The following is a 25,998-nucleotide window of genomic DNA, read 5'->3' as shown; positions in this document are numbered from 1 at the left end:
CCACATCGCGCCAAAATACACGAGCTTTCGAGAAGCTTGCAAACAAAACAACCTCTGCAGTGCATGTAACTCGTCAAAACAGCCAAAATTTGTTGGGCCACAGTGCCGATGGCAGCCATGTATTCAAAATTCTAAAAACTGGTATAGGTGTTACTTACGGTGGGCTACAGGCCTCTCAATAATTAAGGAGCCTAACAGTAACAGTCAAAACGTTAACTATTCAATATTAGTTAACCAGCCTGGTAGTTAGCTGTATTCTCAAGTACTATTCCAGTGACAACGACATGCTGAAAAAAGAGCTCTTCTAACTCAAAACGCCTATTTTTAAAAATTGTGGGAAGTCTTTGGAGAAACACTCTGCATATATGCTAGGCCGAACCTACCGCGTTCATGGGGCAAAAATAGACGCGACGGCAAGACGCCCGTGCGCTTGTGCAAGAGTGGAGGTCGATCATGCATGTTTAACGTGGGAACGACTACTTCTGAAGCGCTCACAGAGCGACAAAGGAACGCTACCGACAACTGTGCCTTGGCCGGCGAATCCCGCGCACGGTCCAATAAGCATGCATGCACGGGTCGCTGCCTCAACGGCGGCTGCGACCGCCGCCGCGCGGACGGCCGCAGTGGCCACAGGCGCTGACGGTCACGGTCCGTGAGCGCGACGGCTCATTCCGACGACCGGCCTTTTCTTAGCCGCGGTGGGCAGGGCATTCGCCTCCCTGTGACGCCGCGGGTTCCTTGATCTGCGGCTATCGCTCCTACTTACCGACCACCGTCCAGCAACTTCGGTGTCGGTGCCCGGAAGACGCATGCCGAATGCGGATGATTACGTCGCGGTGGGATTACTGGACTCCAGCGTGGTAAATTGCACGTTTCCAAGCTGCGCGCGGGTGCGATGGCCCAAGTCTGCCCGGCTGATAACACGGCTAGGCAGCCCCACGTGGTAGACGCAGGTAGGGTGAACACAAAAACCCAAAGTGGCCAAGGCCAAAGTAGCCAACAACGCATGCAGCGAAAAGCGGAAACGTTCAAAATGCCCGCACATCCGTACTGCGTGGTCACGATGACGATCAGAAACCTGACCGCACCACATTTTCAGAGTTCGCTTCGATTTCTTTACTTCGGGTCTCTTTTCTTTGCTGGAATAGGCTATATATATATATATATATATATATATATATATATATATATATATATATATATATATATATATATATATATATATATATATATATATATATATATATATATATATATATATATGTGTGTGTGTGTGTGTGTGTGTGTGTTGTTTGGGAGGGATTTCCCTACGAACTCCAGAACCTTCAGCAAGCTAATGACGGCAAGATCGAGGCGCTTAGGGCCTTGCGCGTCGTGACCTTTCGACACGAACTGCAACACGCTCCTGGAAAATCCATGAATGAAAAAAAAAAAGGCCAAAAGGAGAACGACGGAGGAAAGAACAGTGGAACCGACGACCCTCCCCGCACCACCGCCGCGGGGCAAGTCGTGCACTTTCAATGGATCTCGCCGAGAGTCGTCGCTCATTACGATGAGCCGATCACACCATCCGCCAGACAATGGGCCCCGCATACCGGCGTCGGAAGTGACAGATAACGACCGGCGATCACAAAAGGGCTCGAAGAATACAGCCTACACTCATGCAGCTCTGTGGTGTGCCCCCCGCACAAGGACAAACAAGTGGTCCGCGCAGCCAGCAGCGCGGCAGCAAGTAATCACTTCGCGCATGCCACTGCAGGCAATAAGACGAAGCTGTACGCAAGACCGTCTGCGTCAGAATGAAGACGAGCCAGCAGAAGAGGATCGAGGTGCACGCACGGTGTAGCGGTAGCTAGCGTGTACGTGCAAGGGAAAGGCTGACGGGAGAGAGCCAAGTCCTCGGCACGCATGCGTCATATTCGAGAGAAGACGACTTCGTCTCGATCGGACCTTCGCGACGCCGCGTCGACCGGCACAGTCGACGAGGGTACGTGATAGGGCCTTTGCCACCGTCGGAACTCGATGGCCCTGTCCGATCGTGCTCGTACACGGATGGCTGGAGCCAGCAACGACCGCCATGCAAGCCCGTCTGCGGTTGTTGCCGGGCTCCCGCCTCGCTTCCGCTGTCCCCGCCGAGGCCCATTGTGCGAGACCGAGTCGAATGGAGAGGAAGAGGAATAAAGGAATGCGCTCGTCGTCGCGTAGTCGTGGTCTGCATGCGAGGATATCAGCGCCGTGGCCTTCTCGCGCGAGGTCTCGTCTCTTTCGTGTGCGTGTTTCTTTCAACGCGCGTTAAACCATTGAGGACTCGTCGCCGTCGAGCTGGCGCAACAGGCTGCGCGTCAGTGACGCCGGAAGAATATTCAAAGTGTCAGCGTTCCCCAACGACGCAAACGACGTCGTGCAGCAGCTAGTCAAGGATGTAGTTAAAGCTCGACCATACGGCGTTGACCTCGTACAGTGCATGGTGTGAGGTTCGGGGCTAGTGTATAATACATGTGAACATCCCTACCGCTAAAAACCACATCAGTACTAAGGCCACAACAAAAAACGGTACACTGGCGCTGTCGATATAGTAGACCATGAACTTGGTGCACTTGTCCAGAATGTGGGTTCCTGGGTTTCTTCTGAAGCAAACCGAAGTGTTAGCCTCGACCGAAATGTATAACCATGGCAGTTTGGCGTGGTCGTTGATTTCTTGACGTTTCATGATTATGACTATGTTTACGTCTCGATCCGAGGCGAACCTAATTTGCCGCCTGTAAGAATAAGTGGCTGTATGCTCGACTGATCCGCTAATTACCCCACACCGTCCCAGCTTTGTTGGGGAGCCAATAGCAAAGCATCGCAGCTGATTTCACGGTCACTATGCACACTGTGTTCTTGCGTTTATGCGAAGGACGTGACGCAAGCATGGACCTTCAACTTTCTACAGTTGGATACAGCTCAAGAACGAAGCAGCAAATGACCTTCAAAGTAGGCCCTCGTGCCGACAGCAGCATCCACCTATCGTCAAGAAGTCGATTTCAACTGCCTTGCACACGTACGTTATTTCAAACGTTGCGTACTGCCCCAGGATGCGTGCGCGGTAAATAATTTATTATTGCATCACTTACACTGAGCGATTTCGGTTTCTGAGCGCCGGGGTGCGCTGCAACGTCACGATCAGGGAAGAGCAGCAACACATGTAACATGGGCCCCAAAAGTTGTGACGCACGGATTACTGCGTCATCTGATCTCGTGCAAATGCTGTGCATAGCAGTGCCTTTCGAAATCATGCGCTGGCTAACTCGGTCGGTGCTGCGATATGCTGAGAAAGGCCAAGCAAGCGAGGGACGACACCGAGTCTTGAAGCCAAGCCGCTCGCTCCGGCCGATCTCAGTCGACATACCGCGGACGCCAACGCGGTTTCTGCGTTGTATTTCGCTTTGCCACATTACGCCGACGCCGACGCACGGCGGATGCCTCATGCCCGTAGTTAGCGCGTCAGTCGGCCGATCCCCTGTCCACATTACAGCGACACGATGCCTCACTGTTCGTACCAACCAAAATGCCCGTCTATGTCTTCGCTCCGCCCACGCAGCCGCGCTGCGAGACTGCTCAAGGTCCGTGGCTGCCGATTACGATACCTGCAGCTTGTTTAGCAAACAGTCCGTGTATTCGCTAAATGAATGCTTCCAGGCGATTGTACATGATTCAGCATTTACCCCACGAGTACGCAACTCCCCCAGGAATGCGACCATAGCGACTACCGCATCTCGGCGCTACTTTTGTTTAATATCTATCTAGCTGCATCTGTATAGCAGCAATTGCGCGTTAGTTCAGCACGAATTCCACGCTGTGTTCTACTTAGGTTAAACAATCTCTTCGATTTTGCGCCGGTTGTGCGTTTACTTGTTTACGCAGTGCGATAATTGCAAAATACACCGAAGAATGCGAGCGCCAGCCAGGGGAACGCATCATGAACGGGTTTTTGACATCGCGTAGGACCGGCGTTTAATTCTGACTCGTCGTAACCGATTTTACTGATTTGTCCAATATACTTAAATCTAAATTTGTTTGTCTATAGAAGCATCTTCGCCACCCATTTGGGATAAATAAAATGGCTTAATTTGTTGCCCTCAAGCGACGCCAATCTGCAGCCGAGGGCGCCTGCAACTCAGGTCGACTGGCGTTGGGTTACACCGCTTTGCAGCGACGCGTCCCGAGCTCGATGTATTTGCGTCCTAAGATGCAAGCAATCCTCGATTTCAGGTCGCACCAGTCAAAACTATGCTCGGCGACCACTTGTATTCGCTAAAACTTGTAAACTCGCTCTCCACAATCGCCGACATCGCACATAGTAACCCTGCGGACTCGCTAGGCCTACTCGTACCGCTGGCGAGTCGAAGGGTGAACGGCGGCCGGACCAGAGAGGCGGCGCCGCGCGCCGCCACCGCTCGAGTTCGGCTGTGGGTGAACATACGAAATGTAGTCGCTCGTTTTGCTTATTCGTAGTACTGGAACGGTGTAGTCAAGAGCAACTATATAATAGTCATCGTCTCATCGACGTGAAGGTTTCGCTCGGCCGCCGCTACTGCATGGTGCCGGCTGGTATATTTGCCGATCAGCACACTGACCGGCGAGTCGCCGTTCATAGTACGTCGCATGTGCTGCGATCGTGTCACTACTATTCACTGATATCGTTCCCACACCTCTACGTCACAAACTATCGCGCTAGCGATGGGCCTCGGTCGTAAGAAAGAGCGTGTAAGGACTCTTTGGAGCTGAATTAAATTATATATTTTAAGCGCTGGTCGCGTCCAATACTTGACCATTGATGACCTTACATGCAGAGGAAGCCTCAAAATTTGGTGCCTCCACCCTTTTAACCGCGACGCCATGACAACAGGACGGCGTATTCGTTAGAAGGTCTCCTCTGATGGGCATTTGCCGCTTGGTTCTTGAGCTGTATCGAGCTACAGCTGTGCTGTTACACGGGCAGTGCGGGCTGGGCACTGTTACATTTACTTCTTTCTATTAGCCAATTGTATTCCTCGTATTGTGGCACGAAGGCACTAAGCCCGTTATATTCGGTAGCACGAGCCAGGATCGCTTATTTTACAAGTTCTCTTGACCGTCTCACCACAGCATTCGTGCTGTGACACGCGTGCGGCGGCGCTCCAAGGTCGCGGTAATAGGAGGCGGAGTCTACTGCGCAGGTTGCTTAGTTTAGCTCTGAAATAAAGCAAGGAAGTGCAACTACAACAAAAATGGACACCTGCTAAACGGTCACCCGCGACACGGACAATTTAATTCCGCAACCACGCATCTGTGGCCAAGCGCGCGTCCTCTAAGCTAAGCACAGGTATAATGCGCTGGAATTCGATGTACAGGTATGCTCCGCACCGAAGTCGAACGTCAGCCTCGTGGCTGTCAACTCGGAAAACAGCCGTGACACTCAGCTTGTTTTCGTACTCGCGCTTTTGCTTTTTCGTGACAACCTGACCGAAAGCACAACAAATGCGTATACAAGCATGCGTCAAAGCCCAGCACAAGGTCACTGTCCATACGCACACATGCATTTTATACACGATAAATTTATAACATTAAAACAACGAAGAATATTTAGTCTGAACCATTGTTTTTTTCTTTTTGCGCGTTATCAAAGTGGCACCGCATTTAATTTTAGGACTATTACAAAAAAAAAATCGCGCAATCGCGATACTTACTGAGCGATTAAACGGTGAGCGACCTATGGGAAAAGAAAAAAAAAAACAAGACATATTCGACTAGATGATACCACAAGATCAAGCACAATACGATTACTCGTAGGGTGCAGAATGCGCAACTGTTTACAAAACCGAACGCAGTTGGACTGAAAATGCAAAGACGGCCATGTGCTGCGTACTAATCCGGAGTTCCTGGGTTCTAACCGGACCGCGGGCGGCTGCGTTTTTATGGAGGAAAAACGCTAAGGCGCCCGTGTGCTGTGCGATGTCAGTGCACGCTAAAGATCCCTAGGTGGTCGAAGTTATTCCGGAGCCCTCCACTACGGCACCTCTTTGTTCTTTCACTCCCTCCTTTATCCCTTCCCTTACGGCGCGGTTCAGGTGTCCAACGATATATGAGACAGATACTGCGCCATTTCCTTTCCCCGAAAACCAATTATTATTATTATTATTATTATTATTATTATTATTATTATTATTATGTGCTGCGCGACGGCAGCGCATGTTAAAGAACCACAGGTGATCTAGATTATTACGGGGCCTTCCACTACGGCGTCCCCCGCAGCTCTTGCGTCGTTCTGGGACGTTAAACCCCACAATTCACAATCCGCAGTGGTAAGAGGATGTTGAACTGGGGGAGTGAGTTGGAGCGAGAACGGACACAAATTTACCCACAGACACACGGTGCGCGTTATTGTTCTTGATGCATTTATGTTGCAGAAAGCTCGCGAATGTGCTTCTTTTTAGTATAAAAAAATTCGGCATAGTCACTTGACTGCTTACGTGTGGGAATGCGAAGGCATTACTGTCCCTGGGTGCACTGACACCCACCCAGACGCACACACTCGCCTATGACGCCACCCGGATCGCTGTACGAAGAACGGCTGTATCACAAATTTGACACGAAAATTGGTTTTTGAGGAGTGGAAATGACGCAGTAACTGTCTCACATCTCGGTACACAGTTCCACCGCGTCTTAAAATCCTGGGAAGGCATGAATGAATGAATGAAACTTTATTTTCGTTTCTTTGGGTTTAGCGGATTCCGGACGTCTTCATCTTCCGAGTTCCAATGGTCGGTGCCCTCATTCCAGGGCCCCGCTGAGCTTTGCCACCGCGCTTGCGTGCCGCACGAGTCCTCTCTGGACCGCCAGCTCGCTGCTGGTGAGCAGGCCCTCCCACTGTTCCGCACTGGGCTTTTCTAGTCTATGGAATGCATAGTTGTGTCTGCATTCCCATACAACCGACGGTGCACTTGTCGTTGGTTCTAAATTCGAATCCCTGTCGCAAGCTAGCTAGCCCCCAAATTGACTAGCACATGCAAGCTATATGCGACGAGAAATCGTATGAAACCATCCGGAACGCTGTAAAGCAAATGGTTGCGTCACAACTTTGGTACGAATGTTGTCGGGAAAACTGGCGCCACATTGAGGTCGGCCAGTGGCGGGTATATATAGACGAACGACAGGAGTATAATTGTCTGCAGTAGCGATGCTTGGCTTGCTGCGTGCGTCATACGGCGGCTTGATGACGTCACCCTGCTTTTCTTTCCATCGCTTAAATTTTCTGCACTATCTGCGAGTACACACACTAACAAGCACGCCGCCGACTTTTCTCGTTATGAGACTAGTAGTGCTTTTGCATAAAAACACGAGAGACAATCCGCGGATACATTACGAGAGGAGCCAGACTTTTTAAAAGCATGCGCGCAGTTATTTCCTTTTCTTTCGACAGAGAGACAAAAGAGGGGAAAGGGAAAGTAAGAACATAAGCCGCTATGAGCCGCTTGGAACGTAGCTATGCGTTAAGCAACGGAACATTGCGAACGCGAGAAGACAGACAGAACGCGAGAAGCGGCTCGTTTTCACAATGCATGCACGTGTATAGCTGACGCGTATTTGGAGAGCCAAGCTGTCCCAGATAGAGCTCCCGTGGCGCCGTGGGATCGCCACGCCGGAGCTCGGGACTCCCGCAACACGGCTGACGTCAAAGTTCGCCTTAGCCTAAAAATGTGTTAATCGCGGCCAAGAATCGAACCCGCGACACATCGTGCTTTGCAGCCGCACAGCCACCACGGCACGTGGCGCAGCTGCGGCAGAGTCAGAGAGGCCAAAGAAGACAACGCTTTCCAATTGCTGTTCTTGGTGAAAATCGATCCCATGATTATTTCTGACTCTACTGGTGTTTGGCAGCAAAAGATGCATTTAGTGCTGAGAGAACTGAACTCAGAATTAAAAAAAGAAAACATTTTCCCGCCACTCGATTCAAACTTATGACGTCAAGACCGGAAAGGACTACGGGATCACCGGTTGGATTTGAATAGCAGTGCAGCGTATAGACTCAGGGATCCGCGATTGGAAAGCTGCCTTGACGTCATCGCAGTTAGCTTGTGAAAACGGCCGGTGATGGCGACACCTGTATTTAGTTTTTTTTTTTGCTGCTCCGTATTTTTTTTATTTTTTTTGCGGCATGCTCCGCTGGGCTACTGATCCAGAGTTCCCGGGTTCGAGCCCGACCGCGGCGGCTGCGTTTTTATGGAGGCAAAACGCTAATGCGCCCGTGTGCTGTGCGATGTCAGTGCACGTTAAAGATCTCCGGGTGGTCGAAATTATTCCGGAGCCCTCCACTACAGCACCCTTTCTTCCTTTCTTCTCTCGCTCCCTCCTTTATCCCTTCCCTTACGGCGCGGTTCAGGTGTCCGCCGATATATGAGACAGATACTGTGCCATTTCCTTTCCCCAAAAAACCATTATTATTATTATTATTATTATTATTATTATTATTATTATTATTATTATTATTATTATTATTATTGATGCTGCTTCTCGTTCATAAAAGGTCCGTTTTCAGTGGGAGTAGCCAGTGTCTCTAGAACGCGATGATCTCTGATGCAGGGCAACTTCACACTCTGTCCTCATTGTCTCTCTAAACGCATCCACAGCATGCGCCGTGACGACCACAGAATTACGTGATGCCATAAGCTACAGAAGTGCACTGGGAGCGTCAGCGGTTGCATTTTCGCCGCAGTCGCAATACGCTTCCCGTTCGCGAAGCAAGCACCCCCGACATCCGCTCGCCCCATCATCATTATTACACAGCATCCCATTCCGTCCGGCAGGCAATGCATGCCTGCAGTACCGATGGATGCTTCGAGGTGCGAGCGAAGCGACGGCCACGCGCAATGAGAGGTTGCAACAATCATCCTCGCGCGGTGTTAAAAGCACCATCACCGCCGCCGCCCACGCGCCGGAAAGAACGGCGCTCCCACCGTGAGCGGGGACGGATGTAGCACGCTCCGAGAACGAGGAGGAGAAGCTGCAGCAGCATCGCGGGCGGGCAGCATGCGCGCGAAAAAGAACGCTGCTCCACTCCTTGCCGACGGACAAACCGCGCGGAGGAGAGGCGGGTGACTCGGCATCTCGTACCAACGCTCTCCGTGGAGCGAGACGTGATACATGATGAAAGAAAGAAAGAAAGACGCCCGCGAAGGGAGAAACAAAAGACGCAAGGAAAGAAGACAGAAGGAGAAGGAAAAGGCTAACCGCGGCGCGGAAGTGGCGCGAACTATTTCTACCGCTCGTTGCTGCGCGATGCTCGCGTATTATGCTACACATGCATGCAGGATGAACGTGAGGAAGGATATAATAAAAGAAAAGAGACTAAAGCGAGGTTCTTCCTCCCGTGCGAGGAATGCCGACCGGCGCTCATTAAGGGGCGCGCGTGCTCGAAGCCAGCTTCCCGCGTCTTCCTCCAAAGGCGGCGGCCGAGCGGACAGGCTGGGATGGCCAGCCGGCCGGACGGACGGCCTACCGCTCTTTTTTAGCCCCAGGGGGCCCCACTTTGGCAACGAAGGCACAGGCAATTTTGAGTGGCCGCAGCGGCGCAGATGACGAACGGATAAACGCGCCTGACAGCCAGTGTCACAACTTCGTGGTCCCCGTAGCTCGATCGATCCGGATCGCGGCCGGTCAAAGCCCGAGGCTACGCTACACACCGCTCGGCGCCTTTTTTTTTTTTTTTGCTGCTCCGCAAACAGCCCCGCGAGCTTCCGCAGGGCCTGCGTGAACAGCTTAATCGTCTTTAGCAGCGCCCGCTACAAAGCGCAGCACGAACGCTCGCCAACGGCCGCGCAGCTCGTTACATGCCGAGTGCGCATACAAAAGGCAGCCGTTATCAGCGCCGCGAAATGCACACGGAGAAGATAACGTCTAGAAATTACGGTTCCAAGAACAAAACCGAGGGGCACCGTGTATACGACGATTTAATTGCGCTTTTCCGAAAGTATTTCAACGTGTGATCATATCTCGCGGGCTATACACTATAACGTTAGCGCTCGTTGTTCACGCAGCACATGCCGTGGGTAGAGTTCAACTTTAAACGCACCACAGCTGTAATGAAACCGCGTATAATCAAGGAACTCTGATAGAATCCACTCTGCCCCCCCCCCCCCCCCCGTCAACCTCGTAATGAATGCGCAATTTCATTAAAGACAAAGAAATCTGCAGAACACAGACAGCAGACGAACACCCACTGCTACGACACGCTGTTGCACTAAGCCTCTTATCTTACGCGCCCTCTACCGCATATCATATAATATATTTACCCAACGGGGCTTTGTCTCGGACACAATTCACTGCGCAACATAATCACCTATAACCGGGTTGCGTAACACATTTTTCCGTTCGCTCCGCAGCAGCCGATGTTCGCCGTCCGCGTACAGAGCACAGTCGCCGGATATTGCGACGGAGCCAGCAGCAGCAACAGAGCGCGACGCGCGGACCCACTTCGATGCCGGGCACCGCCACCCCCCGTGGATGAGTCATGGCAGCCCATGCGTGCGCTGTGTTCGCCACCCGTGCAATGAGGAGGAATTAATCCGCGCTGCGCGTGCACAATCCACAACGGCACGTGAGGCAGCAGACATCTATAGCGCTTTATTCACACGCACGCGCCGTATACAGGAATACAAATAGAAAAGCGGCGAGAACAATTAGCCGGTAGGGCAGACTGAGTACTAAGGACACCTCAAGAACTAAGTGGCAAATGACGTCACGATCAACCACCTTGCGCCTGCCAGTCACCTGTGATGCCACGCTATAGAATATGACTGCTACGTCATGACAGTATGCGTCGACACCCCTGGTTCGATAGCCTCCTTCAAGGGGCATTAACTATTTTGTTCTTGAGTTGACAAACAGGAAAAAAAAAGTTCTTGTGAGCTAGAAAAGAGCGAGAAATTGAAGACAGGTGTCGCCACGACATCCAGATTCAACAAGCATACACCGGGGTGAAGCCAGGTGAGATTTTAGGTTGACAGTGAATTGCGGGATGATAGTGATGGTGATGAGGCTTTTCTCTTTTCAGATGGCGGTCACACTGTTTGTGGACCAGCCAAAACATTATTTGAAGAGGAAAACATAGGTAGAGATAAAAAGGAGCAGACGGATCAGGCTGCGAGTCCTCAAGCCATCTCATTACCCACGACCTTAGGAAATAGGGATCAGCAGCTGGACGCCAAAGCTTTGTAAGTGTGTACGTACTCAAAATCCGCTCCTTTCCTTACGGCCTTCCTCATCCTCGGATGATTTCTCCGCCCTCGAGTAACGTCGTTTAGCTGCGCTCACAGCACAGGCGCGCAGCCAAAGACCTTCCTATCAAAAGGAACCCACGCTCAAAAGTTATGCACCGCCGTCGCCGCTATGTTCACGTCCGCACAACGTCGCCTTCCAAACAAGAGCGACAATGTCTGACGACACTGCTCCTTATAAAAAACTTTAAAACTGTATCGGCGTGCCACTCGTGACTTCCGAAATCATCCGGCGAGCCGCTAGAAACACGCTTCGCTTCTTGCCCGAGTTGGTCGTGTGTTGCGCCCCGGACTAGACATGCAGACATGCCTTTACCTCGCCACGTGTGAAATCGCTCCGCCTATGGATTACAGCTAGGTAAGCACGTTGTCACTCACTGTTTGCAAGTGTCTGACCTGCCCAACACGCCGGGTATGATCTGCCAATTAACAGTAATAAGTAAAACACATTCGCGGTCCTGACGGTGGTGGTCAAAAGCTTTTTTAATGATCAAAAAGAGAGTTTAGAGTCAGAAGACCCCGCTGCATCGTCGGTACGACGAGGCCCCGTCTCGCGACCGCTTTACCAGAGCCCTTAGGAACTCTAGTGTGGAGCAGTTGAGGAGGGCAGTCTCCCATGCCTCTCGGGTAGGGGTAGGGGAAGGGGGAAGGTGAGCATTCTCAGGACATGGCCACACCATGTAAAATATATCGCAGATCTCTAAACAGTGCGGGCAACGCCCATCTATGTTGGGATCAAAGTGTTTCACCACGGCAGGAGTTCCTGACGGCAGGCATGCCTCCGGGAACGCCGGCACGACATCCGGATGGCGTCACAAGCCCAAGACACCCCTGATGTCTTGCGATTTTTTTTTTTCGTCAAGGCGGCTGCTTACCAAACTAGTTCGTATGAGCAAACGTGGCCGAAAGACAAAAAGGTTGACCCTGAGAAACGGCACGAAACGACAAAGGGAATCCGAGGGTATATACTTACAGCGACAAACAGAGAGGAGGCCGGAAAGTATCCGCCATGTGGGGAGCCGGATGCGCGGAACATGACCTTCCGGAACTTGAGGTGACCGAACACGCGATGCAAGGGCTACACAACACGGCTCACAAACTACACAACATATATACGTGCAAAGTGCGGGAGGTGTAGCGGAGACTCGAACGAGAAGGAGGCGAAACGAGCAATGACAGCCGCCCAAGCTTCACCGGTGCTTGCAGTGCGTCCCGGGGTATTCTCGCTGTCTCCAAAACTGCCTGCTGAACACCGTGGTGCGTTCGCTTCGCTCCGCGGCACAAGAAGCTGTGCGCGGACCTCTAAAACTCTCTAGCACGGCCGGTACGTCAGTGGCTCGCTCAGGTCGATGACGTCCACCTCCTGGCCGACGCTGTCCCGCCGTAAGCGCGCGGCCACAGATCCACGCCCTACACAGACACTCTTTCAAACAGCAGGTAGGCCGGAGGCCGCCACGTGCAACAGCAGCCACGACGAGAAGGCAGCGGCAGGCCGTGCCGATTTCCCAACGGCGAGCAACGGTCCCTGCCGGGCGGTGAGCCGCCAAGCCTGCCGGACAGGCGGCCGCCGCCACTCGGCCGACCCCTCTGAGAATGCCGCACGTCAACTAATCCCGGAGGAGGCGGTAGGCAGGGCCAGTTCGGCCGACCGAACGCGTGCGCGCAGCAAGGGCCCAGGCGGCCCACGAGAGTAGCGCCCGGTCGCCGCGGCGCTTCTGCCTGCCGCCGCGCGAGATCGGCCGAGCCCCGAGCGGTTTTTTTCGTATGCATCTCCCTGCTTTTCTTGCTCCGCCAATGGTGGCCCCGCAGGAAATGGGAGAGGGCGGTCACGTAAGCCGGTGGTTAAAAGCGGCCGAGCGTTCACTTTAACAGGGCACACAGTGGACGCTGCATACGCAACAGGACTCGATGATGCGCAAGAGGATGTCTGGAGTGTCGCTTGGTGCATTTTTTAAGAGTCAGTTGTAGCGACCTCGTTGCTGACAAGACAATGAAAACCAACGGTCTTTGCGTTCAGATCTTTAAAGCAAATGCGCCAATAGAGATTTCTGAGAACGAAAGAGACTGGGAATCGAGACGGCAACGTAGAGCATTCGGGGAGTGCTGGGTTCTATCCCCAGTGCCGCCGGGTACCTACCAGTTTTCTAAGGGGCACAAGGTTTCCCGGGTAAGGCGCTCAGCATATTATACAAATGAAGCGGAGCTTGAACGCGAAGCAATGAACGGTGTCATCTCGTATCATTTTGGAAGTGTACGCGAACAGCTAATAGCTCGGGCAGCTGAGCGACGGTGAACTAAAGGGCGGCATAAATGAAGAAAACGAAACTAAGTGTGAGAATAGATTCACGCTAACAAGCATTCTGTGGCAACAATAAATCAGGCCTGCAGCGTCCAGGCGAACGGTATTTCGTTCAACGTCAAAGAGAAATGCTGCAAGAAGTGCACTCCTTCACAATGACACGGCGAAAGGAGCGAACGTGCAGAACTATACGTCGACTGAATGGAAGCACAGCGCTCCCGGCATCGAGCGGCCCGGAACCGCGGCAAAATATGAACTCTCCACCGGAGTGAGCGACGCCCTCCCCTTGGACCATCCTCCGAAAAAGCGTGACGCGGTCGCACATACAAAACACGCACAAACGCCGCCAAGATGATCGACGTGCCTTCGAGGAGCCGCTGTGCAGGAAGTCCGAAGGGGGAAACAAAGGGCCGACACGCAGGCAAATCTGAGCGGAGAGGGGCCACGGAATGGCCCGGGACTGCCCAAGGAGAGAGGGGGGAGAGGGACGACCGGACACGCGAGGGCAAAATGCGTGCGTCCAGCAGCAGCAGCCCAGGGGCAGCGTGAAAAAGTGGGCGCCCGCGGGAAGGCGGCGGTCGTTGTTTGAGACAGCGACGCGGCGGCCGCGGGCACCGAGCGACCGGTCGCCGTTTCCTTCGGCCACTCACCCGGCCACCGGACAGACAACAGAACGACGCCGCTAAACGCAACCAACCTCCTCCTCCTCGAGCAGCTCCCTCCCTCTTCCACCGGACCGGAACAACTGCGGGAAGGAGAGCGGGCGTGACACGCACGGATGCCGCAATTTCTCGACGCAACGACGGCCGTTTCCGATACCGAGGGAGGAGCTCGGTACGCAAGAGCGGCGCACACACACGCCCGAAGATGCCACACCGCGCGCAGGATGACATAGGGGCAGATTGACAGAGAAATCTGAGACGTCAGCCTCTCTGCATACCACGAAAATGACCTAGCCCTGAAAAAGGCAATAAACTCGGCTAGCTGGATCGAATCTCATCCATCCTGCAAGTATGCGCGGTGTCGACAAAGACGACGCGGAAAAGGAAGGGAAAACACGGAGGAAGTACATAGAAGTAGTGGTCATCGCTTCTGAGGCAACAACAACAACAACATAGAAGTGGGGTCGCCTTTGTCAACGCAGCGCGTATACGGAAGAGACAAAATGGACCCAGCATCGCCTGCACCTGAGCTCGAGAAGCGGTTCCACCCTCAGACCCTGGGGCAGGGTGGACAGAAGCCAATACCACAGGTGAAGCCGAATGACAAGGTTATTCAGCGACACTGATGTCCGTTTGTCTCGTTCCATTTTTTTTTATTGTCTGTGTAACAAACTCCCTAGTGAGGCTCTATCAGGAATGGCCGCCAAGCTGAATGAAGCGAAGGGCATTCCACTTTCCCGCACTTGTTCGGGGACACTAACTTGGCGCTGCGTCGAGGTGACGCGATGCTTGAAGGGAAGCTGTGGAAACCTCGGCCAATCGTTCAGGTATACAATTAGTGGTTTTTGAGGGAAGTAAACAGCTCAGTGACTGTCTCACTTCTCGGAGGACGACTCAACCGCGCCGTACGGGAAGGGAGAAAGGTGGGAGTGAAAAAAAAGAGAAAGATGTGCAGTGAATAAATAACCCGGAGAGACAACTACGGGTATACTGAGACGAGCCGTAGAGGTCGCCAAGCGCCAAAGGCTCACGACCACCTGACGGGGTTCAACCTCCCCCCACTACAGTTTAATGAAGAGACTCTTTGGGCCCACGAAACAGTTTCAAGGCAAACCGACCGAAGCTGATATGCTCACCGGACCCACAGAAACACGCGTGTTCTTTGTGCACCAGTTTGGGCAAACTTCTCCGCAGCTGCCGGGAGCACCGTCGCGACCTTCCTCAACGGCCACTGGGCCGGCAGTGCGTACGAGTTCCGGCGTCGAGGCAGCTGCCGGAAATTCGCCGAGCAATTCTCGTTTAAAGAGAGGAAGGAAGAAAAAAAAGAACAAGCTGCACGCGCCACCGCTCGCCCCAAATCCACGGGCGTCGTGCTCCGTGCGCCCAACTGGCCTAACTCACTGCGCCATGCAGAACTGGGGATACCGAGTTGCGACACCTTCGTATAAACGCATGGGAGCGGAGGAATGATCTTAAGAATTAAATGCTTTTTCGCAATGATCTCCGTCGAGCACAGTCCTGAAATCACGAGGATGCTGACGCCAAGACCGACGCTGAAACTGACACCGACATTTTCGTCAGACCCGGGTTCGAACTCGACCGCGGCGGCTGCGTTTTTATGGAGGAAAAACGCTAAGGCGCCCGTGTGCTGTGCGATGTCAGTGCACGTTAAAGATGCCCAGGTGGTCGAAATTATTCCGGAGCCCTCCACTATGGCACCTCTTCTTCCTTTCTTCTTTCACTCCCTCCTTTATCCGTTCCCTTACGTCGCGGTTCAGGTGTCCAACGATATATGAGACAGATACTGCGCCATTTCCTTTCCCCCAAAACCAATTATTATTATTATTATTCGTCAGAAACACATGCATATATACAGCGGGCGTCCAAGCTAAAAGTAAGCCAGATTGAAAAAAAAAAAAAACACGGAGTGCCCCAGATGAGTGAAATCAACTCAGTGCTCTTGAGAGTCGCATGCACAGCATATGCCAACAGTATTTTTTTCGTTCTCTAAACTTAATTAGTAAATACTAATTAGCCAACTCTTAGAATATTCGTGTCAGGAAATTAGAAATCGTAGATCCTTTTGAGACCCCGCCGCGGTGGCTCAGTGGTTAGGGCGCTCGACTACTGATCCGGAGTTCCCGGGTTGGAATCCGACCGCGGCGGCTGCGTTTTTATGGAGGGAAAACGCTAAGGCGCCCGTGTGCTGTGCGATGTCAGTGCACGTTAAAGATCCCCAGGCGGTCGAAATTATTCCGGAGCCCTCCACTACGGCACCTCCTTCTTCCTTTCTTCTTTCAATCCCTCCTTATCCCTTCCCTTACGGCGCGGTTCAGGTGTCCAAAGATATATGAGACAGATACTGCGTCATTTCCTTTCCCCCCAAAAAAACCAATTATTATTATTAGATCCTTTTGAAGAACGCTTGGCTGAGGTGTCTGCAGCAAGGTATCATTTACGTATCATTTATTACAGGCCTTAAAAGAAACCAACAAAATACAGAAGCTACCAAGGGGCCTTACGTGTGTACTGGGCGAGAGTCATGCGTGAGGAGCTGTCACGTGACAGCCTTGTGTATTTGGCGTTTTTTTTTAACGATAAATAAAGCTGCGTAAGCGGTAACTTGCTGCAAATAATGCAGCCGGCTGTATTTCAAAAACGATCAACAACATCAGTTGACTTTATTCCTGAAGCCAGTAATTTAATAACTTGGCTATTTATTCTTAATTTATGAACTAACTTTTGAGAGTAAAAATATGCTGCAGACTAGGCCCCGCGATCCTGGTCTCACTGGTCTGCTACACTCGGCCTTTCTAAAACCTTGGGTTAGTACTTTAGCTGGGACAACCCACACCAAGTTGGAGTCAAACCAACGCCAGCGCAGAATGAGCAGCCAACCTGACCTGCGTTAAGAACGCTCGTCCATCGCCACAACGGTAGACAGCGATACTTGCGGCTGGAACAGTAGCACGAAGGAGTGCCAGCGCTCGCCACGTAAGCCCCTCGAAGTCTCAAACACACTGCCCACAGGCCGCATGTGCCGCAGAGCTTTGTTGTGCGGCCCACTGGACCTAAAGGTTTCGGCCTTTGTTCCGCAACACTGTCCCTTTATCCCTTTTACTCTCGGGTGACTTATAGCCTTGAATCATAATTCCACAATGTTCCGATCATGCCTGACACCATCAATACTTTATATATGAAAGAAGCTATCAGCGAAAGCAAGAAAGCATAAGGGAATGTTAACTGTTATTCTTTTTTTAATTTGTGGTGTTAATCAATGAGAAATAACTGAAACCGTACTGAAAATAACTGCAAAGAATAAAAAATTAAACATTTAAATGCTTAATTAGTTTACGAGTCCTCCCCTTTGCCAGAGCTTCTCAAGTCATGCACTTTGATGCTATCTTGAATACACTTCTGCAAATTTTTTGCTTCCTTTTTCCCTTTTTTTAATTTTCGCTTTCTTGCATGCCTTGGGCCACTCCTTTCTTCTCCTCCCTTTCCGGCTACTGATTCGAGAGAGAGAGAGAGAGAGAAATTGGTTTTTAAAATGTAGGACGAATCAGGTGAGTGGACTCCTTAGACCAGGACTCCGGTGGCTTGCGCTGACGTCTGGGCCCGTGGGATGACCAGACGTTGGTCCTCCACACAACTGCTGGTCAGGACTGTCCCCCAATGCTCGTATGACTCGGGATTCAAACACTATTTAAATGCGACTAGCGGGGCAAGATTAGTTTGATATCCCTGCACTAGAAACTATGTGGGCGCACTGACAAGAGATGGCAGGAGTAGTGCAACCGGACGGCGACTCGCAGCGGAAAGCGTCTTCGAGATGCGGTGGCTACGTGTGGACACTCGTCTCACTCTTCGGGGTTTGGCGCCGAAGCAGAGGAGAGTTCGATTGCGTCTGCAACGGCTCAGGCTGAAGGAAAAAGCGGGAAAACGCTGCCCCAAACACGAATACCACGTGATTAAGAACAGTTTTAAGAGAGCGGCCGGCATCAAATCATGGCTACAAGATAGTCTGCAATCGCTTTTCAGCAGCAGGTTCTCCGATGTCGATAAAAATTCCTGCGGTTAAAAGCAGAATATTGAAATTTATGTTGCAGCCGAAAGCTAAGGCCTTTGATGCATAATAAAACAGAGTCGAAAATCGTCGATTTCAAAATTTCAAAACTTAGATTCTATAACCCCCGAAGCACCGGCAGGGAAACGGGTAGCAAGATTCTGTAACCCATGCTGCGCTGTTATTCCATAAATAAAATTTTGTAAGACCCACGTGACCACAGCACAGTCGGATATAACTCGTCTGCAGTGAAGTTCCGCACACATTCAGGACCGCAGTACAATATATGACAAAAAGTAGAGCGCTGTTAAATATTTTTCTTACTAAACAAGAAGCTAATCACGAGAAGAAATTGTAAGCGCAATAATTTTCATGCCTCTGGCTTGTTTGATACAGTCAAACATACTGATTACGTTCATTGTTGTGATTGGTCAGCGGAGTAATATAGGACGCCGCGGACTGTGGTCCATTGTTACCAACTGCAGATTTTTTTTTTTAGTTGTATCCTAGTGCAGTAACTTCAAGCGCAGTATACAATGCAGCACATCAGGAGGCGGAAACAACTTTACCGAAAAAAATCCAGAGAAATGGCGTCCTCTAAGTGACGGGTCCACCCGGGGTCCATAGTCCAGAACACCAGCGGCATCAGACCTATCTCCCTTATAAACGGTGTGACCGTAGTATAACCCCCCCCCCCCCCCAAAAAAAAAAAAAGGAACGTTCATTTGCACTGCGGCGCAACGAAGTTGGGAAATTTAATCCGAAGACAGCTTCCAACAAGCAGCTGCCTGCATTAACATTTGTTTACACATATTAGTGCTCTAAGTCAAATCCGAGCCGGAAAAGCAGTCGCCCAATGCTTTTCCCAAGTATTTGAAAAGGGACAGCGAAATACGGACCGAGCTAGAACCTCCCCCTAAGCCGTCAAATACGACAAATTCATTTATAAATCATTCGGAGGAGTTATCGCTGACTTGTGACATGCCCTGAGGACTTCGCCTAACTGCTTTAGACTACTACATGAGGGAATCCTCCAATATGGCGTCCCTGATGGCCCACAACGTGCGCAGCCTTTGTCAAAAGTAAAGAGTCCAAGGGGGCTTGCTTCTGTGCAACTGCCCTGCGTGACTTGTTATGCAATGTCAGCATACTATAAAACCTCTTGAAGATGAGAGGAACTCTGGTTCTCATCCCCCGAAAGCTATAGGACTGACAAGGACGCTACATGAGCCTCACTAATGCAAACCGTTCGGCCCTTCACTTTTGACAAGGGCTGCGCATTCTAAAAAAATATCAAAAACAAATTGACAGCGTAAGTTCGGCGGAGTGCCTACACGCCCAGCATCAGCAGAAAAAGCGCCTAAATTCATTCGGAAAAACGTCGCCGCAAACACACCAGAAGGTGCCCCTTCTCAAGAAAAATCAGCTGGCACTGACGCAAGAACCACGTCTTCAATGCAGGGTAGCAGCACTCGAGGGTATTTCCGATAAAACAGGAGCAGAAAAAAATACATCCCGCCCCGACCCTTTCACTGGGGATCTCCAGGGCGGCCCAGTTTTCAGCGCGTGCGCGATCAGATGTGGCAGGAAACGCGCTCAAGGCAACCGGAGCGGCGGCGGCGGCGATTCTGCATTCGCCGCACGCGCCCGCCGCCGGGAGTGCGGTAACGAGCGAAGGCGGCATCGACGGCGACTGCGAAAGCGCGCCCCCCGTACGAACGAAAGCCTCTGCGGAGTCGGAAACTTTGCGAAACGAACGACGGGGGAGGAGGGGCTTCTGCTTGCTCAGTCTGCAGGGCGTCGGTTCAGATCCCGGCCGCGGTGGCGTTGCATTACTCTGCGGAAGGCAAAATGCGGAAACGTCCGTGCACTTTGGGTGTACGCACTACAGAATCTCGAGTGGTCCAAAATGGATTTTCACCCTCCCGCAGCGTGCAGCTCCGACGCAAAACAAACAAACAAACAAATCTTCCGGCGACGAGCCGCTTTCTGTGTACCTGTGCACAGCAGATCCTCTTAACTTGTCTGCGTTTAACGCAGAGATCCTGCTCGTCTATGGCATATTATTACACAGAAACTGTGCTACCCAGACTGAGGGGACACATTTGTAGCGCTAAAAAATAAACAAGGACGACAGGAAGCGCAACTACTGTGTCCTCTCAGTCTAAACACCAACTAGGCCAGCTTTCTGCCTTAAAGGCTAACGAGACGCGGGTTTAAACGCAACTGCTACACGTTACGTTACTACATCTCGAGCACGTAGTGCGACGTCCATGCCTGCCCACTTTGTGAACATACGCACTTCACGCGACCCGTCTATGCGCAAACATAAATTACCCTTTCATGCATACACAATGCTAGCAGCCCACTAAAGCTGGACGTCGCTAGTGACTAACTTACCAACCAGCTCACTAAAGAGGAACCTTCCCCTCCCCTCCCTCCCGGAAGCCCCTTTCGCAGGCCCACTTGGAGCACACGTTCATTGGCCAGCAGGTATTGAATACGGGAATGCTTCGTTCGCATAGGCCAGGAGGTGACCACGCGATTCCGTAGTGGCGACGCCAGTGAGTTGACCAGCGACGACACCGACGCCGTAAACTCAGCAGGTCTTACCAGTCATAGCCACCTCTGTAAAAGCCCGTCTACTAGCAATCTACAGTATAGGGTATTCGACAATGTTGCAGTTATCGACGATTTGCGATGAAGCTATCAGATACGTATAACGAAAGGAAAGGAAGGAAAAGAAAGTCGCATTTTTTTGTCCGCCTTTGTTTCATCAAAGGGTCCCTGCATGATGTCGCGTTTTGGACGCTTCAATCTGGGCCGGTTTGTACTGTAGCAGTATGGAGAAATATGGCACCACGCAAGGCAAAACGGCGCTGTGCGGAACTGTACCCGAGAACAGTTGAGAGAGGAAGAGAGAGAGAGAGAGGGGGGGGGGGACAGTAATGGCCCAAGCGCAAGCAGCCCGCGCAAGAGAGGCGCCCAGCGATAGCATCGCTGTTCCCACGCGACGACGGCACACAAAGGGGGCTGCGGGAGGAGAAAGCACGGAAGAGGCGGTGGAGGAGGAGGAAGGGAACAAAGGAGGAGGAGGAGGGTCCAGCAGCCGAGCCGAAGCAGCCATTACACACCTGGCGCTCAATGGGCTCGGAGAGAGCCAGAAAAGGCGGCGGGCATTACACCTGCCTCATTAGCTGAACAAACGCCCAGAAGAAAGTGCAGGGCGGCCGGAAAGGGTAGAAAATGGACAGAGCTACACACACACGGGACGTCCCACGCAGAGTAGATTAACGAACTGCTACGAAGCGAAGATATGCACGGCCTGTGATGGAAGGCTCTAGATTAATTTATATCAATTTATATCACCCGCGGTTCATCAGCCGTGGGAGACGGTGGCGTCTCGAGTAAAAATGCAGTCAGCGCACTGATATATACACTGGGAGTTGCGCAGCATGAGCGGGGTTTGCGATGCAAGCAAGCAACCAATTATTCAGAACTCTCATCTTTACATATTTTTTAAAGTTTTTGTGGACTGCGGCGCAATTGAAACAGTGCAGTACATTTTGTTAGAATGCCCAGTTTATGCAGAGGAGCGAGCGAACTATGAGTACAAAATGCAGACCCCCGACACAAGTGCCATTATCCATGAAGTGCGTTTTTAAGTGTCTCACAGTATGCCCTTCGCAGCAGCGCCAGGCACTGAACTCTACGCGACAGCGTATACAGCTCGTTTGATCGAAAAGCCGTCCGCGTAGTCAACACCGCGTGTCGGAAATAATCGGGGGCTGCGTAAAAGAAAATCGTATCATGGTAATTTGTGGATATAGTGACTGATGATATAGTGACTGATGATGACTGTAATTAACTGCTTAATTAAAGATATGAAAAAACATTTTTGGAAAAAGGGGGGTTGAAAGGTGTCAAATCCTCAGAATGAAACGCCACTGCTTGGTGATGCTAATTAATTAATTAAAACAACTGAAAACAAATTAAAAATGCGTTCAAAAGTGTCAAACTGCTCAGAATGGGAAGCCTAACCCACTACGCTGTCGCGTCGTACCCTTAAGGTGGAGCTTAAGAGGCGTCTCCAATTTTAATTCGCGTACCGGAGACACTGGACTCATTTGCCGATTTTTAAACCATTCCCTATGTATTTGCCGTGCATTTAACATTTTGTCTGCTCATCTGCAAGGCACTGGGCTCACCCTGCAAACTTTAAAACCTTCTTGTAGTCAATCACCTTCGCCTTGCATCTACCCAAATTCAATGTCCACCGATTTTTATTCTTTCTGTCGTTATTTTACATTAATATATTCCGCACCCTTCTCCGACCGCCCTTATCCCCCAAAACCCCTCCCCAACTCAGTGTAGCATGTCATGCGCTTTCCACACACCGGATAAAATCTTTCTTCTTCATTAAAGAGCGTCTCTCTGTCTGTCTCTCTCTGAGGACGCCTCAACAAAAGGGTAGCCGGGCTCTAGATAAAGCAACCTCGTAAGTCACCGCTGTTGATCGTGGGATCAGGAAAACCGTTTTTTTTTTTTTTAGCAGCAGCTTTCTGGCGGCGACAAGAATCTGCATCTACCGCTTGTACAAACTCGTGCGTACGCAAAAATCTTTCAAAACAAGTCCGCGAGTGAAAGCACGCGGTGGCAGAACGAGTCAACACCGGTGCCGTGACGCGCGACATATGGAGATGATCGCAACCAAGCTAACAGCAGGTGCCTACGCTGCCTACTGCCTGCGCATGTATACAGCCTTCGAAACGAGTAAATTCCAACCTATATAGGCCTCAGCAAAGCACTCGATCATCCAAACAAGCTACGCCGCATGCGGAGCCAGCCGTCTCGCGAGGGTCGCGTACGAAGCTTGCGCAACGCAAGCAAGCGGCGACGCGTGGCTTAAGACGCGCACGCATCTTGGTGAACACCTTCGCCGCCGCAGGATGCAGCCAGCCAGATGGTGTGGCAACCACGTGGACGAATGAGAAACACGCGTACGCGCTCTTCCTTTCCGAGCATCGCGTGTGAGGATTACACGGCCGCTTCTAAGGAGATTCCCGAGCCAGATGGAGAAATGCGCACGTGCCCGTATAGTGACGACTATGAATTCTCGTTGACATATACGGGTGTACCGCAATTCCACCGCGTGAGAGCGCGCATGCCGCGTATACGTGTACAGTGGGCGCCGAAAGTTTACCGGATGCGTACGTGTGCTCGGGAGAAATGCAGCGCTGCCTGATCACGACCCAGTCTCCTGGTACTGATACCGGCGGACGGAACATGCCCGTTCGAGCACACTTGCTCGCACTTCACGCGACTGACCTGCGTGGCTTCCCCCCCCCCCCTCCCCCCCTTTTCTGTCCCGCGAACTTTTTGCGGAGATTGAATACATTAATATGATATAAAGGCGGGTAGGATGCGATGACCCATACACCTTTTCTCCTTTATTTTTAATTCTTTTACCTTCGGCCGCAGCACGAACAGGAATAGACAACGCCACGGCGGCAGCGAACGGCGCAAACCAAGGCAAGCAAGCACAAAAGGGTCACGCTCCACGACACGACTCCCCGCGTCGTCGAGACAGGCAGCACAGAGTGGACAGCCGGTGCGGCCGAGGGCACTCGTCGAGAATGCGGCACTGCGACATAGTTCAGCACGGAAGGATATAAGCAAGGATATCACCGAGCGACAAGCGTCAAAGACAAAAGGTAAATGGGAGCCACAAAAGAGCCTAGCGGCGAAGGCGACAGAGGAGCGCCGGCGGCTCATACGCACGGACATGCATGCATGCGCTCTTGACCCCGTTGTGGCCTCAAGCAGCCGCCTCCGAGCAGCGGCAAATCGGAACCTCTCGCACGAGAATCCGCGGGATGCCCGCCGCCTAGGCGAAGAAAAAAAAAATGATGAAAATGCCGCGCAAGGAGGAAATCTAATGCAGAGAGAGAGATAGAGACCACCCCCGTACACAACACACATCACTATACTGGTCGTTCTTCTTATTTTCGGCGGCCCCTGTTGCTTGCTGCGCGCGGATGCCATTGCCTCTTTTCTTGTGCGGCCGCGGGAATCCAGGTCGCCGCCTTCCAGCCTGCCCGACTCGTGTTTCGCTAGAGAACGCGCTCTGAAGGTTCGCATGGCAGCACTGGCTGCGTGGCAGCCCGGCTGACAGCGGCACACACACACACACACATATGTACACGGGTCCCGCATGTGTAGCGCGTACAAGCAGCTTAACGCATGGGGACGCGCACCTTCGGGCGTACAGAGAGGAGTCCGGCGAGAAAGCGGCACCGCCGCGTGGTGTGCTGCACTCCGGGCTCCGATCAGATACGGAGGGAAATCGCACGGGGCGATCCTGTGGGAATCCGTGTGTGCGTGCGTGTACGCACAGAGGGCAATCAACCGAACCAAGCTGTTCGCACACATATACACACATAAGGAGAGATACGAAACGATGCCTGAGGTCGGAGCCGCTGCCGCCGAGGCCACGCAATTTGTCAAGAGCCGCGCGAGGGCCAATTCGCGACGAGATAGCGGTCGGACCGCGCCCGGTGTGCTCTGCAGGTTTGCGCCATGCGGGCAGAAACGAAAGAACGAGCGGCTGGACGGGCTCTTGTAGACTACCATGCTAAAACGGGCGAGCTGCGCGGTAGGTAGGTACAGAGGCAGTGCCGCGGAGAGGAAAAAAGCGAACGGGTCGTCACGCAAACTATACACGTCCCCCCCTCCCCCCCTTCTCCACTCTCCTTACTTCGCAGCGACCAGCCAGCCTTCCTCGTTCGATAAGGGGCGAGCAGATCTGGTCGAAGGGCGCGTCGGAAAGCCTGCATTATTGCTTTTATTTGTATTGTTGTTTTGCGTCTCGCCTTTCCTTACTTTCACCGCGGTGAGAGACCCCGTTTCTTCAGGACGAGGTGAGAGGTTGGCCGAAGGAGCTGAAAGAGGCTTCTCTGTCTCGTTGCTACAAGCGCCTGGCCAGCTGACCCGCAAAGGGCTGCCGGTCGCGCGTGTATAGAGGCGACCGATGGATTACACACACAGGGACATCTGTTCCAGTCGGGGATCATAAAGCGGGCAAGATAAAAGAGAAGAGAGACGAAAACAGAACGGCTCCCACGCTTCACGTATACAGCCTCTCAAAAGTGATTGGCCCACAGGGTTCGCTTCGGGGACGCGAGTTAGAAATCCCGCACACTTTCCGAGGACTTGCAGCTGCAGGAGTGCCACAGACTTTGAACCATGGGCCAGAGATTTCTTTTGACAAAGACTGCACCAGCCATAGCCGTATGCCTGTTACTTTCGTAGTACTGCTCAGCTCTGTACATTCGATACTACCGATTTGCCGACAAAGTATAAAAACCGGAGACCACGGGGTAATGAACTGCGAAAAGAATGACGCGGTGAAGTTGGTGAGCGCGTTCGCAGGCCACAGGTTGTCGAAACCCGGCCATATGCCGTACGTACGGTTGCGCTGTAAGCGGACAGATACGATAACAAAATACACAAATAAGTGTGGGCACGATGAAAAGAAATAAAAGTAATGTTCCTCATGCCCGCACGATAATAAAAGACAGAGGGAAGGCCTTTGTCCCGCATGCAATACGCCTCACTCGGTTGATAACAAAACATAAAGGCCCGCCGTGGAGTGGCTGGAGTCTCGGTGCACTA

At 52.0% G+C, this 25,998-nt stretch overlaps 1 protein-coding gene across 39 annotated transcripts in view; it reads right to left on the bottom strand.

The window, feature by feature from the left end:
- baz (par-3 family cell polarity regulator) overlaps positions 1–25,998 on the bottom strand; it is a 207,283-nt gene that overhangs the window by 48,761 nt on the left and 132,524 nt on the right. The window contains exon 1 of one of the 39 annotated variants that reach the window (XM_077658914.1): positions 12,271–13,049. The exons of 37 other annotated variants lie outside the window; for them this stretch is intronic. In XM_077658914.1, the coding sequence (XP_077515040.1) occupies positions 12,271–12,333 (63 nt within the window). In that variant the 5' untranslated portion in view covers positions 12,334–13,049. Of the gene's footprint in view, positions 1–12,270; positions 13,050–25,998 lie in introns of those variants that run through there. One more of the 39 variants, XM_077658885.1, reaches the window with a different exon arrangement.

Source organism: Amblyomma americanum, chromosome 3, assembly GCF_052857255.1.
Source record: "Amblyomma americanum isolate KBUSLIRL-KWMA chromosome 3, ASM5285725v1, whole genome shotgun sequence".
Taxonomy (NCBI): domain Eukaryota; kingdom Metazoa; phylum Arthropoda; class Arachnida; order Ixodida; family Ixodidae; genus Amblyomma; species Amblyomma americanum.
Note: the sequence above shows the minus strand (reverse complement) of the source record. Positions and strands in the feature narration are given on the sequence as shown.